At 33.9% G+C, this 17,372-nt stretch overlaps 1 protein-coding gene across 5 annotated transcripts in view; it reads right to left on the bottom strand.

Moving 5' to 3' along the window:
- The window catches only part of LOC106461525 (gephyrin-like), a 136,493-nt gene that overhangs the window by 86,053 nt on the left and 33,068 nt on the right, over positions 1-17,372 (bottom strand). For all 5 annotated transcript variants that reach the window (XM_022388520.1, XM_013921357.2, XM_022388519.1 and 2 more), the window contains 3 exons: positions 14,428-14,502; positions 10,948-11,020; positions 1,093-1,150 (listed from right to left, as the gene is read on the bottom strand). In XM_022388520.1, the coding sequence (XP_022244228.1) occupies positions 1,093-1,150; positions 10,948-11,020; positions 14,428-14,476 (180 nt within the window). In that variant the 5' untranslated portion in view covers positions 14,477-14,502. The remainder of the gene's footprint in view (positions 1-1,092; positions 1,151-10,947; positions 11,021-14,427; positions 14,503-17,372) is intronic.

The raw sequence follows: 17,372 nt of genomic DNA, 5'->3' as shown, positions 1-17,372 counted from the left end.
ACAGACATCGGTCTTGTTTAACAAAATATATGTATATATATATACACACACTCCATAATAGTAAATAAGACTAACTTACACTATCCATAACAAAAGCTACAGAAAAGTAATATCCACATCCTCCAGAGGCCACAACAGCAATCAGTGGAAACTCATGCCAGAAATACACTCACTTATTCTAGAATGTAGATGCCTTAGGCAATTACTGATAACCACATGGGATCTTTCCCTAAAACCTAAAATTAATAAAATACATGCACAAATAAAATGAAACATAAAATTACTTAAAGAGATTAACTGGTTAGAATTTTGCAATAGCCTTTATAATTCTCATGAGAATCTTAAAACATTTGGAAAAAATTCAAATCAGAAACTTCTGATAAAAACAATAATAACATGTTCCATCACATTAAACACAACAACATTACTATTAAAACAGACTCCAAGAAGATGAATCTTTTAGTGGATTATTGTCAGGAATCTTTTCAGGACCTAAATTCCTCAAGCTTTATCCAAAACAACTGCAAAACAGTTGATGACTACATAAATGCACATCTAAATTTATATAATCCCAGGTTTCCAATCAGTAACTTAAACACCAATACACTTGTCAACAGTGATGACATTCTAAATTGGAAAGTCTTTAGAGGTGACAGAGAACACACTTCTTTCATTCAATTATCTGAGTCTAAGATATTCATGATATATATATATATATATATATTATTTAAAATCTACAACTAAAATATCCTTTTTACTTCACAACTTATGTAGAATCATTAATGGTATTTCTTGAAAGATGACACTGTCTGCTAGGTTCATTAAAATTTCTAGATTTATTACTTTTGATCACATCATATTAGTTATTACGTACTGGTATCAGAAAATTTAGATCAGTCAACCACTATAAAATTTAATTCTTCACTCAGATAATGTAGAATGGTGTTTACCTGCATATTTCCTGCTTTAATGAGATGAAATGATGAAAGTGTTCTTTCCTTTAAATTAAGAATTTGAAAATTTCATCAACACAACCTAATTTTGTTCATATTAATGAAAGTAAGCTGTGTTATTCAGTTTTTACATCTTTACCTGTATTTTGTTAATATCATCCGGTACGCATTGTGTAGCTGTAATCTCCGCTTTAAATCTGGAGAGATATAAAAAGGTTGACAATTAGACTCCTGAAAAAATTACTAACAAAGTATGTTATGTTAAAATCTCACTGTAGTTAAAATTCTTTGATCTCTATAAAGAAAAAGCAACTTCTTATATAAACGAACATGATGAACTGACATTCAATAAAAGAACTGCAAAGACAGGAAAAATGAACATAATATTAAAAATAAATCTACAGAAAACATGATTCCAACAATAAATTTGTAATTCTAACTTCAATGCATGGTATTCCCAGTAATGATGTAGACAAGTATCATGTACTGAAAATTTCAATCACCAGAGTTTAATTCTATTTTATTAAAAAAAAAGATACAGACTAACTCAAAAGATCGAATGCATTGTAACAAATAGCATTTTAGTATACACATGTAACTATTATTCTTTTTTTTACTTGTTAGAAAGAAAGTGATAACTAAATTCCACATAATACTGTTTTAACTTCTGGAGCACTTGTAAATTATTTGCAGCATGTTTATAAATTTTAGACACCATTTTTGAGAAACTCTTACTACACAAATTAGATTATAAGAGATAGAAAAGTGATAGAAAGCCACTTGGCCCATTATGAATATTGCTTACCCCCCTACTAACAAAATTCAATAACATCCTACATAAATGCAATCTTTTACATCCTAAATATTATACCTATTCAATACAATATTATAATGATCCATGCTATTAACACACAACAATATGTGATACGAAGATCCCATAAACTAAACACATAATTTAGAGTCTTTTTTGTTTTAGTATTTGACTACATGTACAACATAGATTTTTAGAAACATGTTCTAGTTTAACAGGATGTGCTAGCCTTGAGCAATGCTAATTTTGACCTCAGGGAACTTCATCTAAAGTCAGAAGCTTAGTCAAACTACATGTTTATTTTCTCACCTGAAAAACTTGCTAAATGATTTTGTAAGGTGTTTTTCATAATATCACTAGCAAGCTAGTCTATTGTTCAGAGATGTGTGGTATCCTGACCTTTCTATTCTTGTAATATGCCTCATTTGTAGATATGGGGAATTTAATTGATATAATTACCTTTGTTTGTTTGTTTTAATTTCATGCAAAGCTACACAAGGGCTATCTGCACTAGCTGTCCCTAATTTAGCAGTGTCAGACTAGAGGGAAGGCAACTAGTCATCACCACCCACCACCAACTCATGGGCTACTCTTTTACCAATGAATAGTGGGATTGACCACCACATTATAATGCCCCCACAGCTGAAAGAGCAAGCGTGTTTGGTGGGACAGGGATTCAAACCCGCGACCCTCTGATTGCGAGTCGAGTGCCTTAACCACCTGACCATGCCAGGCTATGCCAGGCCAAGAGAAATGAATGGCACACTCAAAATGATATTCACTTGATTGCAACAGCAGGAAAATATATCTTAAAAGAAACAAGAGGCTAAAGGTTCCAAGTAGGTAAAGGGTCTTCATGAAAAATAAGTCTTCAATAATACAGAGTAGTTAGACAAGAAGAATGCATTTAAAAAAAAAAAGAATAGCATGCCAGAACCACATAACTAAATTGAGAAGAATTAAATAAGAAATAGTATAAAGCTATGACAGTAGCCAAACAATGAGCAAGCATGAAAGACAAAAAAAAACAACAACCTACATTTAAATACTTAAAAATAGGACAAAAAGATAAAAAAAAAAGAGGTGAGAGGTACAAAAAAAATGTCTGGATCTGTTCTGAAGTATCAATCATTAAGACTGGTACACTAAGAAGGTAAACAACTGGAAAAAACAAGCTAAAGGCTTTATAACCACAAATGAGAACTTCAAATTTCAAACAAGAGACCTCATAATAGCCATTCAGTCATAAAGGCAAAGAATACCAATGTCTTAATGAAACATTTAATGATGAATAAACTGATGAATAAATAAATATGCTCCAAGAACATGAAAAAAAATAGCTTCTACAAAATAAGATGGAGCACAACAGAAAACCAAAGATGAACGGGTAAAAAAAATCAGAGTCTATCAAAAAAAAAAATTACATTATATGTTCCTGATACAGACAAGAATCTTTGATAAAATATGTAAGGAATGGTAAGCATAAGGAATGAGAACAAAACTGATTTAATGCATGCACCTCAAAGAGTCCACTATCAAAAAGCAGAAGGAAAGCTTATGCTTGAGAAAGTTTGTAAGAGTAACGATCATGGGACAACTGCGCAACTGAAAACCCACCAAAATACCTGAACACACAGAGAACTTTGTGAAGAACTGTTTGGGTGATAGAGGGATACAAATGTGCCAAAATTAGCTAGCTGTCTATAATGTGGAAATTTAAACCCACAGTGTGAATCAAAGTGGTAAGATCTTCTAGATGAAATCATAGATGTAACATCAAAAACTGATGAATAGGAATGAAAAGAAGTTAACAAAAGTGTTAAAAATTCTCACTGTTAAGTAGAAAAAAATACAATGCATTAAAACTATCAATTCCCTTAACAATCTAAAACCCCTCAATCAGATACCCTCTAACACTTCCATTTTCATAAGAAAACAATTTAAGAATTCTTAACCTGTTGTCATATGACAACCTTAACATCTCAGGCATTATCCTCTAAACCCTTTCCAACAATTCATTGTCCTTCCTAAGGTAAAATGCCCAAGAATGAATAAAACATTCCAAACTTAGCCTAGCCTGTGACCTATACAAAGAAATTATAACCTATTTAGACTTGCATTTAATATTTCTGTAGATACAACATAAAATCCTATTTACCCTAATACTAGCAACAGCACATTGTTTCAATAGCTTAACAGTCTGATTAATCAGAACACCAAGACCCTTTCCTCCAATAACACTGTTGAAGCTATTCCCATCAAAAGTATACATATAATTAAAACTATGATAATACTCATGCATTACCTTGCATTTACTACAATTAAAAAACCATCTGCCATTTATTCACCTAAATCACCAAATGATTTAAATTATTTTAAAATGAAGCAGTTTCTTTCTCACATCCAGCAAAACCCATGACTTTAATATCAACAAAATTAATTTATTGGCCATTCTTTCATCTGTTTATGTCACTGATGTAAACAAAAAAAAAAAAAGTCCTAACACTAACCCACTTGTGACATTAATCCAGTTTGACTGAACTCTATTTATAACAACCTTATGCTTCCTTCCATGCAGCGTCTTTCCTATCCAATTAGCCAACTTATCCCTCAAACTTATATAGATAATTTTATTTTTATGAGGTACCTTTTCCGATGCTTTTTGAAAATTCAAATACACCAAATCCACACCTCACCCTATCTATGGTAAGCAGTAACCTCTTCAAAAAATGTAAAAAAATTAGTAAGTCAAGGTTTTACCCTTGTGAAATCAACAAAATTCTAAACTTTGTTAAAAGATTATATGCAAAGCATCTTTTATCAGACATTCAAAAACTTTTTCCACCAGTGATGTAAAGCTAATAGGCATATAATTACTGAGACAATTTTATCACCTACCCTGCCAATCCTCTGACACTTGCCCACTATTCAAGGACTAACAAGAACTAGCAGCAAGTAGGTCACATATCCAATCCTTAACCTCCTTAGGGAAATATATCTGGCCCAGGAGCTCTTTCTATCTATCTCTCTTTGTCTCTGTAGTACCAAGATTCTCACACAACAGACAAAGCATATTGTCTTATACAACTGTCATTTGTCTGAAACTCATTCTTTGAAATTTTCACTTATTCATAAATATTACATAGGTTCTTTAAAGTTTTCATACTTTAAATGTCTAACATTATATTTCTTACTCCTCATATAAAATTTTTACTTATTCACTACTCAAAGCCTTTTGGAGATCCTTCAGAATCAAAATCACTTTCACTAAAATATCAGTTTACCCAATAAGCTTTGCATCAATAAAAAAATATTATTTTACTACTATTATTTTTATTTTAATATCTTTGAAATATTTTATGATGAACAGAATCTTGAACAATATCGATTGAGACATTCAACCGACAGAACTCTTACCATTTAATGTTCCCCTCCTGTTTTCACCACCATAAAATTACTTGTGATAAATTTCTATCACAACTCAATGTTTGTGCTTTGAAAATAACACCCTCTTTTCATAATTTCTTTGTTACAAAAGTACAAAGTTTTGTAATTATAAAATGACTCAACTTACAGCTGACAATAAACATATTGATTCAAATGTGAAACTCCTCTTAAAAGATAAAGAAAATTTATCTAAAAAATACATATGTATCTCAAAATTTAAAAATATCTTTGTTTTGAACAATCTACTGTTTTGTATGCTGAATCCCCTACTTACCTATTTTATATTTACATTTGAAAACTTATAAATATTACAGTATATGAAGGTAACTAGTTTGTTATTATAATACTTTTAAGTTTTATTCATCTCTTTAGAAAATGGTGTAATTAAAGTTAATCTCTGCACACATTAGCTATTTCTCACATGCCTGCCATTGAGATTTTGTGCATGCCACTAGCCTTGAACTATCTTCCACCTAAATCACATTTTGACATGAACTATGCTAGTACAAGATGTAATCATCATGCAGAAATAGTCCTCCACCAATAGGAGGGTGACACATCATCCATGCAGAGTATATTTCCATAAGAACTTGCATTCAAAATTAACTTCATTCTTAGACAATGCAAGAACAATGTGCATCGATAGTGATGAGGAAGGGTGAGAAGGTATGTAGAGAGGCAAGTATCTATCAGTAATACACCTTCAGGTAAGGAAAATGTAAACTTCCAGAATGATCCACTTACCTCTGCAAAGAGTAGCTAGAGTCCCACATTGATGTGATGGAGGGGCTAAACCAAAAAATCAGGTCTCTTCAGAGAAGACATTAAAAGAGGAAAGCCCATAGCATGTGACACTCAATAGCAGGGGCTTACTTGAGGGGACACAATTCTTCTCAGGGAGGGCATACTCTTTGCCTGGATGGAAGTATGAAAGTAGAAGAGAAATCCATAAATGAGACAATGTGTCGCAGGGATGGATTTAAAAAATACATTACCAACTGGGCTTTTGCACACAACAGGTCAGATGGAGATAAGGTGTAGTGTGGCTAGGGCAATAATCAGACCTTATGGTTTGGTATGTGTTCTGTTGTACAATTTATTAAACATACATACAGGGACAAAGGTCCCTTCCTGATTCCTGAGGAGTACACTTTGCTTCATACAGTTGGTCAATACCATTGGGAAATTGGCATAGTATAGTAGGGGGTCACCTGAACTACACTGACATGGACATTCCTGCCCTACTTCCTATTGCATTGTGCTGCCCACCTGGACTCTCTCTCCAGAAAGATTGCACAACCAGTAAGAATCTCTCCAAATCAACCACTCCAGCAGCTAGGAAATGGAAATAGCAAGGGTGTCTTGTGCTCCACTGAAAGGTCAGGGGGTGAGTTTGCATTGAATAGATTTTTGAGATGTGCCTGGACTTTATCAGAATTAACCACCACAAAGGACTTTTAGTGGAAAAAGTACAATGGCTTACTATGAAACCTATTTTGAAAAGCTAGCATGCCCAAGCCAGGAATGCAGTGCTAGTTTTTTCATAATAATCCATGAAAATTATATATAGATACACACACTATAATGACCTTGTGAGAAACTCGATCTTAACAGAGGGTACTTAGGAACCAGAGCAGATGGGCTCAAAACTTTCCATTGTCTCTGTGAGGCAGCACTGACCATTGGGTTGGACTCAAAAATGGCAACTGGAGGGAGAAGAAATATAGATGAAGATGAAACAGCTAGATGATAAAGAAGGTGTGTTGGGCATTGTCCACTTCCCTGTCTGTAAGATCTCATTCAGTGGTTGCTGAAAGAGCGAGTCAAGGGACAAATCTGATGAGATAGATTCTGCTAGTGTCATCCCCTAGGGAAGAACAAATGACCCAGATAAAATGCTGAAGCCAACTGGTAATAGTAGTGGACTAAAGATCCATGGATAAAGAAGGGTCACACAGAAAGTATTAGTGATTGTGGGTATCCTGAAAGTGAGCTGTGCATATCAAGCAATATCATTTCACCCAAACAGGGCATCAGGGTCACAATCATCATTGTGGGCAGAAAACAACAGAAGAGAAATGGGATAAAATGACCTAACAGTCTGCCCACATGTAGAGAAGGAAAGTGTGGTAAGGGAACAAAACAGAGTAAAATCAGTGGAACAGAGGGTGGGAGGCATATAAGGCATAAATATAAGAACAGCAATGACCTCAAGCCAAAAAGAGAAGGAAAGAAGCCTTCATTGAATGGTGAGAGAAGGAACAACTGGCCAAAGGTTCAGGTAGGATCTCGGTGAAAGTATAATGAATCATAAAAAGGTCCAAATCAGGCAAATGACCCAGATGAGGAAAAAGGAGGAGGAAGGGCCAGAATAACGTAGAAGGATAGAGGAAGAAAATACAGAACTATGTGAGAAAGGCAAAAGGTGGCTGACAAGGCCACATGATAACCTGCAATGGTGAAGACCAACAATCTCTGGTGAAACAATCTAGTAAAAGAAAAAGGAATGATGGGCAACAGAAGGACAGCCCAGAGGCAGAAAGTGCCTGATGGACCAGTGGTGAAAAAAATTCCACTTGCATCATGGAACAAAGAGAGTGAAAGGATGAATCGAGTGATACAAAGAAGGGCAACACAATATGAGAAATATCCAGTTGTGAAAGGAACAGATAATTCCATACATGAAGATGAAGGGACTACACCCAGATGAAAGAGTAATGTAGAAGGTTGAAGCAAAAGAAAATCTGATGATAGAAGAAGATAAGGTGCTTAAACTGTCGGTAAATGGAGGAGAGGAAACCAAGATAGAACTAGCATTAAGATGATACCAACAGGGTTCAGCAATGAGAGTTGCAGATCATCACCAAGACATATGAAAAAAGGCAGATAGCAGGAAGCACATAAAGAAAATAATCCAATACAAGCTGAAGATGTCCACAGCCAGAGCAGCCAGTTCTTGGATTGGAGAGCATAAGAGCTGGGGTGACTAGACATTCACAGACAAAATAAAGAAGGATAAGTCTGGATGAGGTGCGAATAGAAAAGGACTCTAAGGTGGATCAAATATAGAGTTGGAATCAGATACAGCCAAGAAAATAAGACCAGTCATCCCACATGAACAGCCTCTTGGAGGAGAAGGGATGTAGCTGTAGAAGAAGAGTACCAAGTAGAAGTGAAAACTAGCCATATGTCTAGAAAGAAATGGAAACAAGGGCCAAGATTAGGAATGTGGCAAGCAAAAGCCCTCATGACCTGGCTGAAGACACAAAGGGCAGAAGCCATGCCAAAGGGTAGAGTCCAATACCAGTATATAGTACTGTATTAAACAAACCGAAGGAAATGTTGAGATGACAGGACTATTGGAAAAAAAGCATCCAAAACATGGAACATTTTCATTCCAAAAGCCAGAGGAAAACAACCTATTATGAGGAAGAAACACCTTCATCTAAAACTGGGGAATAATCAGAAGTGATTCAGAGAAGTACGAATGAGGGGATGTCAGTACCCACGATTCAAGAAGATAATGAAGAGACTGGAATAGTAACCCAAAGAGGGCCAAGTGTCACTGACATAGAACAGGTACTGAATATTGGAAGGTGAAGGAAAAACAATGGGGAAATGGGAAGAGGAGAAAGAAAAGAAAGAGAGAGTGGGTAAGAACCTGAATGACCCATTGGTTGGTTGCAAACTGAGTCCACAGATTAGCTAAGAAGAAAAGAAGTGTCCCTATATGACCCAAGCCAGCCAGGTACAAACAGAGGTGAGAAGAGGCAAAGAAGTAGGAAGAGAAAATGCAAGAGAAGACAAGGGTACTTTCAGGTTTTATAAGGTCAGATTCTTTACAGTACGTGTCTGTGACTTGTTGACAATAAATTTCAACAATAAATGGACAGCACAAAATCCACTGGTTTGAAAATAATATATTCAAAACAAGTCAAATGTAGGTACAAAAATTTGTCACACTATTGGTTATCACAGAGCTTTAAATAATTGTCTCCTTTTCATCAAATTCAACACAAGTGGGTTCAATTACTTTAAAACACCCTTTGACAAGACAAATTATTCTTCTCTATCACTGTTATTACAATACAAGCTGTGAGACTTTCACTTTAGAAATTGCCATTTAATGCTCTTTATGGCTAAACTCACAATCATGCAGTTTAACTTCACTTTTACTTTCACTAACTTATTTACTTTAACACTCATACTTTATTACTATCTAAATTGTGTAATTTTGTATTCAATTGAAATGAAACAGTCATATCTAACAGGTACACAAGCCAAGGAACATGATGGAATGCATGGGAATGGGAAAGACAGAACAGTAAAGAAATGAGAGAAAAATTATGGCAAGCAGTTTTTGCTCAAGGCTCCAAGGTGAGAGGAACACCCCAAAGACCTCATGGCAAATGAGTGGAGTAAGACAAAAACCACATACACAGGACTGAAGAAGGTGAATGACAGAGAAAAGGGGGTCATATCTAAATAGGACTCAACTACACAGAATTTATGTGAAGAGGAAAAGAGCTAATGATGAGACATTGGCCTCAGGTATGAGAAAAAGGAAAAAACGAAGGGATAGAACAAGGTGAAAGCAAAGATTGAAGAAGTGAGCCCTGGTAAGGTATAATGGAGACAGAGGATCATTACTCAAGCAAGCAGAAGGAATTACAGGGTTTGAGAATCCAAGAAGGCAGAAGGGAAGTGAACATAAGCCATATTAAAGGAATCATAGACACAAGGATGATGAAGCATGGAAGAATGAGAATGATGCTGAGACAAGAAGATCTCAGCATGGATACTAATCTCAGGGACAGGGAAAGAATAAAACTACAACATGAAAGCATGGAAAAAAGAACATGAAGAAACATACAACACAGAAGAATGGAAAAGCATAGTACAAACCTGAAATAATCAGTAGAGAGAGAGAAAGAAATAACTTGTTCCTCAACGGCAAACAACAAGGACAGAGTAAAAGCTGGATAAAAACATCAACCTCGTAATCAAGATCACAAACAGAAAATACGCAATAGATAACAGAACTAGGAAGCATCTTCCACAGACAAAGAACCTCCAGCCACCACAAACATGGTAGAAGATGTGAGGAGGTTTGAAACATTATGTTGTAGGGTTTAACAAGCTCTGCAAACAACCATAGTAGAGGATAGTAACTAGTATCATTCCAGATGAAATTTGGGCTTTGTGAAATGAGCTAGAATTTCAGGAGGGTGAAGCTGGAGAAACATGAGCTAGCAGGGTTGAAAAACAACATGTAAGGTACTCCTAACACAGCCTGAAGTGTACCACTGTTAAGAAAGAAACAAAAGTGAGAAATGGAATTATAAATCTCACAAAACTCATAAGAGAAAGACAAAAACTATGATAATAAAATTACTTAATCAAATCATTCACAAAGATTATGCAAAATCTTTCAAAATTGAAAAGAAAAATGAAACGTCTGATTATGCCAGTGCTAAATTTAAGAATGAAGTTAGTTTCAAGTGCTAATGGGGAGCTACTGTACATGGAAGATGAGTCGCATTCCTTTTGGTGGAGGTCTATTGCCACATGATGATTACCTCATGTACTAGCACAGTTCACAGAAAGGTAAGTGGATTGTATCGGAAATAAACATAATTAAGGAAATATTTTAAGTTTTTTTGGAAACCCAGAAGAGATTTATATTTTTTCCAAACAATTTTCAAAAGTATCTGAGAAAATACATTATGAACTTACAAGTTGGGAACCATAGCTTGTAAATTGTGACCACTTTTATCAACAGCTTGTCCTTTGAAACATCTATCACTCACTAAAAATATAAAATAATATAAAAGTTATCAATCCAAACAGCTTCAATCACAGTAGCACACTCATAATAACTAAGGCTCTATTAAACTTAAACATTAAAGAAAACAAAGTGACAAAAAGCCATGGTCCATTAAAGTAATTTTTCAACTTCCAATACAAGTTAATAAAACATCAAACTACATTTACTGTAACCTTTCACATCCATATACCATTCATTCTAATTGCAAACATCATGTGAGAAATAACACTTATATAAAAACACGCATAAACAATAGGTTTAACTAATACGTCCAGGCACTGTCAAAAAATATTTACATAACTCAAGAGTAGCATCTCTCTTTACACTTACCTTCTCATTTACACTCATTCATTGACTCAGTTTCTATCTTTTATCATTTCAACATGTTTATAAAGTTATAATTTTAGATTTCATCTAAATGTTTGTTATAATTAGTATTTCTGTATTATTTGATAGTTTACTTTGATTAAAATTTATTGAATGCGAGTACATCAATTCTGTTGAATGAATTTTCTGTAAGACTGATAGCTGTGTCAAGAGAATGGAAAATTTTTTCACTTTGGAACTTATTTTCTTTTTCTAAGATTACATGTTTTTTTAGCCATAATTTAAAATTATTTTCATGGTAGTTTTTATAATGATTTCCCCATATTCCCATTATTCATGATTCTTAACAGCTGTTTTACTTGCTTGTGTCATTTTTTGGTCTAAAAAATACAGTCATCAGTGTAATAGACAAATCCATATTTCAACAATCATAAAACTTAATTCAACATGCAAAAAAACCCAACCAAATAGTCTAAAAATTATGTCAATAATTTTACTCTCGTATCATCAAAACTGGACTTAAAATTAAAAAACACAGAGAAAAGAAAGAAGCCTACTGGATTGCCACCTTAAATACTTTTCTTCTTTATGAGATTTACCTTAATTCCAGAACCAATGATTTTCATTCTTTAATTCTATGTCAGATAAAAATATCTTATTTGATTCATTACACATACCTGTACATTTGAAATACTTGTTTTCCTTTTACTTCTAGTATATTTTTCTACATATTAACTTTTGTATTATTAATTTCATTTTCATTAAATTTTTTATGAGGGTTTACTATTAATTATATCCATATTTTTTATCACAACACATTTTTATCTATTTATACTTCATTCTAATATACAGTATCTTTCTAATCCTGTTTCACACATTGTCTTACACTATTTGTAGTGTATTTTAGTTTTCATATTACTTTTGAAATGTTTTTTTTGAATAATTTATCTTAATTATGTCCCTCCTCTTAACAATTACCATGTTTCTAATAGTTCCTGTTTTACCCTATTTCTGCATTTTTGTGTACTAAAATTAGTCACTCCTGCAACATAACCAATGAAAACCACCCTAAGCATTTCTGTGGTGTCACGGAAAGTAGATAACCATAGTGTCACTGAATATCATTTAATTCAGTTTCACACCTTACACTTCTTAATCAATCTAAATTCACCCCCAAAAAAGGAAAATCTGCTTCTGAAAGTACTCAGCCTATAAAGTTTCTTGTTTTTGATTTATCTAATATTTGGTGATATATACTTGATTTCTAGATATTATTAACTCTCTGTATATAGGTTTGGCAATATGATTGATCATGTAACCATGATGTAACCAGGAAACTTTACATACTATAACTCTGAATGTACTTGTTTTTGTCACAAGATTTGGCAAGCTTTTAGTAAACATTAAATCTGTTGTATACAAAAAAGCAGATTTTTTAATAAAGTATTCCTACTAAAGATTTGTCTGTGAATTTTTGAAACCTTCACTGAGTTAGTCCAAGGGAAAGGTGATATTCATGACAAGAATAAAAAATACTTCTTTTCATTTGAATAACCTCTAAAACCTGTTAAATGAATATCAAAAGCTTTTTTTGTCATGCTTTTTTAAGTAAAACTTTATATTTTACCTTTTATTTTCTTTACCCTAAAACTAACTGTAGTGTTGATTCTCTATGTTGAAACAGGCTAAACATTAAACATACACATTAAAAAATGTTGAATTAATGCCTCAGGCTTAGCACATCATATTCTAGATTGGAAAAATAGTAAAGTTATAACCAAACCCAATAACAAATTTCAAGTTATTTTTCACAAGATATGATGTACCTTAGGAAACAAAAATCACACAAACATAATTACCAGTACACCTGTGCCAACAGAATATCACATTAATACTGTATACCTGCTTAATCAGTCACAATGCACAGTAGCTACTGAGGTAAATACTAATTAATCAAATCACTGGTTTTAATCAAATTATTTTAACAATTTGTGTTTTAAACTTAACTTTGTCTGGTGTGCTAGTAAAGAGGTGTTAAGGTTATTTTCCCAGACTTTTAACTTGTTCTTTATAGCAATCTATATAATTAAAAAAGTAGTAAGTATGCATGCATGGGAAACTTATAAACTTCATTAACTATGCCAGAAAGAAATTAGGAGTAGAGAAGTATAGATAACATCCCCATGTGTGTGTAGGAAGCTTTATAAAATGCATTTAATTATGCACAAATGAAATTAGGAGTTGGGAAGTACAGAAAATGTCACCATGTACATAAGTAAGAAGTGGTTGTAGAAAGTACAGTGCATTGCAAAAGGAAAGTTATTTTAGAAATGGGTCTGTCATTCCTCAGAACCCCATCTCAAACAGACAGCAGTGTTTATGTGTTAAGGTTTTGTGTGTGAATTTCTTCATTTGTTTAGAGACACTTAGAGTATCAGTATCATCACTGCTGATTTTTAATTCTTGTCTCCAATACCCAGATTTTGAAAGTGTCACTAGATCTAGTGTCTCTTAGTAGCAAAGTCTATTGATTTGTAATTTCTGATCAAACCATTTGGCTCAAAGTATCTTTTGTATTAGAGGTGTTTGGTTGGTATAATGTGTTGTGAAATAGGTTTAACCTTGCCGTCACTGAGATGCCCGACACTGCCATCAGAATTGTTCAGAGCTCTATGTACCTAACCTCATAAGTACATAGTCTAGAAAGGTCACTTAACTTTTTTAATTACTTTAAATACACAGCAATGCATTTACATTATATAAGCTTTGTGCATTCAAATACAAAATACCACAAATAAAACAAATATGTTTTGTATGCAAAGCATGAGTTTTCCACCTAGAAATAAATAATACAGTATAATATGTTGTAATATACATAATCACAAAGTTCCATAGATAATTTCTTACTACTTCAAACAAATGTGATTAAATTATTATCAAATTAAAGAGCATTATGATAACAATACAAGTACTTTTAGGCAAAATATTTCTATATTAGTCTTAAAAGCAATTATATGTCTGCAACTTTAGTGACTAACATTAAAAATGAACACAAACAGTACCTGTTAAAATCCCTGTTTGTATAAGACGTTCATTGTTTGAAGCACTCATAATGTATCGTTCCACAAATCTTTCCACTTTATGTAAAAAATAAAGAAATATCTTCATCAGTCTTAGGTGACATGAGATATCAACACACATTGTAAATGACATAACAGATACACACAATTGAAAATTAATTTATTACTATAGTATCACATAACTTTTCATCTCTAAACAATACATTTTCAAGTGTAAACATAAACAGTAAAAAGAAACTGTTAGTTATAAAGAACTTTCCTACAAAACCCAAAAGAGTACAATAATTCCATTAGTACAAGTATAGAAGAGAATCTGTATAGATGCATTCATTATTGTTCGCAATGTAAGGGTCTTTTCAAATATTCAGAAATACATATTTTTACAGTCTGCCTATTTTTATTCGTATTTTTAAATTTATTTCTGAAAATATTTCATGGTATCAAGAGTTAACTACTTTTTTCTTCTAAAAAACTATAGCTCCTACTATGCAGCTGATATTAGCAGTTACTATTTCAGTAGAATTTTTCATGTGGAATTTTACAGAAAACTTGTATTTCTGTTGAAAAGCGTTAATTAATATTTTTTAGAAAATTATTATGAAATTCAATACATTTATGTATCAGGCTTATTTCTTTTTCATCGGTAGAAGTATGATAATTCAAAATCAGACTTGCATGTAAAGACAAGAGATTCATGGATCTAATATGCAAAAGAAAATGTGCAGTGATATTTGACAGGTGAAATAAAAGAGACAAGACATGATGTTGAAGTCAAAACAAAACCAATTTATTTGCCAAAAGAAATAAATACAAATAAAAAAGAAAACCACAAAATGAACTGATTATCTAATAGAAAGAGTATTGTAGAAGTTGTCCAGAGTTAAAAGTATATACTTTAATTTGAAGTAAATAGTATTTAACATGTTGGCTGCCACATAATAAATTAAGTATAAATAAAATTAAATATTCAAAAGATGCCAAGGAGCAGTCACAGTATCTCAAACTCATATGCCACAAGAGAAATCTGTCTGTGAAACATAATTGTCTGTGACCCACTAATGTATCAAGCAGTCCATAACTAAACGTTGGTTTTGATCCACCGATGGGGCACATGGCAGCCAACGTATTAAGGAACTTAATAGTACAAAACATACATAATCAGAAGTCTGAAAAGTGTTGTCAAACAGAACTTCCACTGCATGCCTTGACTTCTTTAGTATTAAAGCTTATCTTCTCTAAAAGAGCCAAAACTGCATATACAAGACATTCTCTCTTTAGCTGACCAATCAGAAAAAGGGCACTGAAATATCTATGCTCTATGAAACAGCCACAAGGTATCCACCAAATACAAGGTCAAGCAGAACATAATGCAACTATCCCATGAAACACTAGGTAAGTTCTTTGACCAGTCAAGCTAAAAAAGTGATTAACCCCTCAGACTGAATTTTACTCATGATCTTAACTTGATTTATTATGTTCCAAAGTATAACTTCATAAAAATTAAAAATTTTGTAGATAAGAAATACATACTATGTGCAGAAACTATCTAGATGAGGCTCCTTTCAAAAGTGCCAAAAGGAAGACCATAGGGTACAACACCCTATGACAGGGGCTCCATAAGTGCACACCCATGGAAGACCACATCTCTTCTCAGATATACTCTCCTTCCAACTGAAGGATAGGGAGAGGCAAGAAGCCCAAAAGGTGTGGCAAGGATGGGCACAATAGGTACATGACAGTCTGTAGTTTGCACACAAGCCATCAGATGGCCAATATTTGTGTAGTAAGTTTTGGGCACATTCAGAATGTATCATATGTGTTCACCTCCTCAATCATCAGTCTCTATGAGTTAATACCACCTGTGGAAAAAGAACACACCTGAAAAGTATTCATACACGGCTCCTCAATTGTCACACACCAAGGGCCTACACCAGTCCCAGGAGGGCACTGCAATGGACACAGCTGATAAGGATACTTGTGAAATCACCACCCAACCATCAGATTCTAAGGGCCATTCACCAGCTGTGGGAGTAGGGTTAGTAACTTATACATCACAGTTGGATATTAACAAGTAACAATCACTCTGCAACTATATATGGTGGGGTCATGTCCTTGCAGGAGTAGATAAAGGAGAAACAGACAGTTAGTGTGCTATGTGTCTGAAATTCATTTGAAAATTGTGATGTATTGATGGCACTACACTCCAGAAACACCCCAACCTCACTTCTCAATGTAGAAGGATCCCTTGTTTTAGCACCAGCTGTTAGGTCCCAATTGGTGAGGATTCTCCTTGGCCAACCATCCCAGCAGCTGGAAGATCAATGTGGCATAGGTCTTTTAATGGAGACAGTGCAACGGATAAGTGTGAAGTATAATGCCAGTGGTCTGATTGGGCCAGTGCAGATGGTCTCAGCACTTTCTGTTTTCCTGGCTCAATGCAAAATTTTGTGCAAGTATATCCTGTGATGTAAATCAGGCAACACTAGCTGCATAGTGGGATCCAAAGGTAGAAGAAAGGAGAGGAAAAAATAAGTATATGAATACATTACTGGTGCAGAGTTAACTGAAGAATGTTCACTGGTAGAGTCTGTATACTACTGGAGATGAGACAGTCAGATGGTGAAGATAGTTTAATGTGAGGTAGTCCACATGTCAGCCCAAAGAACACGGGAGAAAAACTAAAGAAAGAAGACTTGAGAGAACATACAAATATCTATCTTCAGAAAGGCATATACAAGATGTACGAGCTGGCAGATCCAACCCATAATAGGGTAAGGAGAGAGGCCTTGAGTATAGGATGGGTCCCAGGTACTAAAGGACAGTGGGGGGAACTACAAGGAGGAAAATAATGGCTAGAGACGGCTTGAATGGGTAATGAAGAAAAACTTTAATATAACAGCAAATGTACAATGTTTCGACAAGGTTTT

The sequence above is a fragment of the Limulus polyphemus genome, unplaced genomic scaffold (assembly GCF_000517525.1).
Source record: "Limulus polyphemus unplaced genomic scaffold, Limulus_polyphemus-2.1.2 Scaffold978, whole genome shotgun sequence".
Classification (NCBI taxonomy): Eukaryota; Metazoa; Arthropoda; class Merostomata; order Xiphosura; family Limulidae; genus Limulus; species Limulus polyphemus.
Note: the sequence above shows the minus strand (reverse complement) of the source record. Positions and strands in the feature narration are given on the sequence as shown.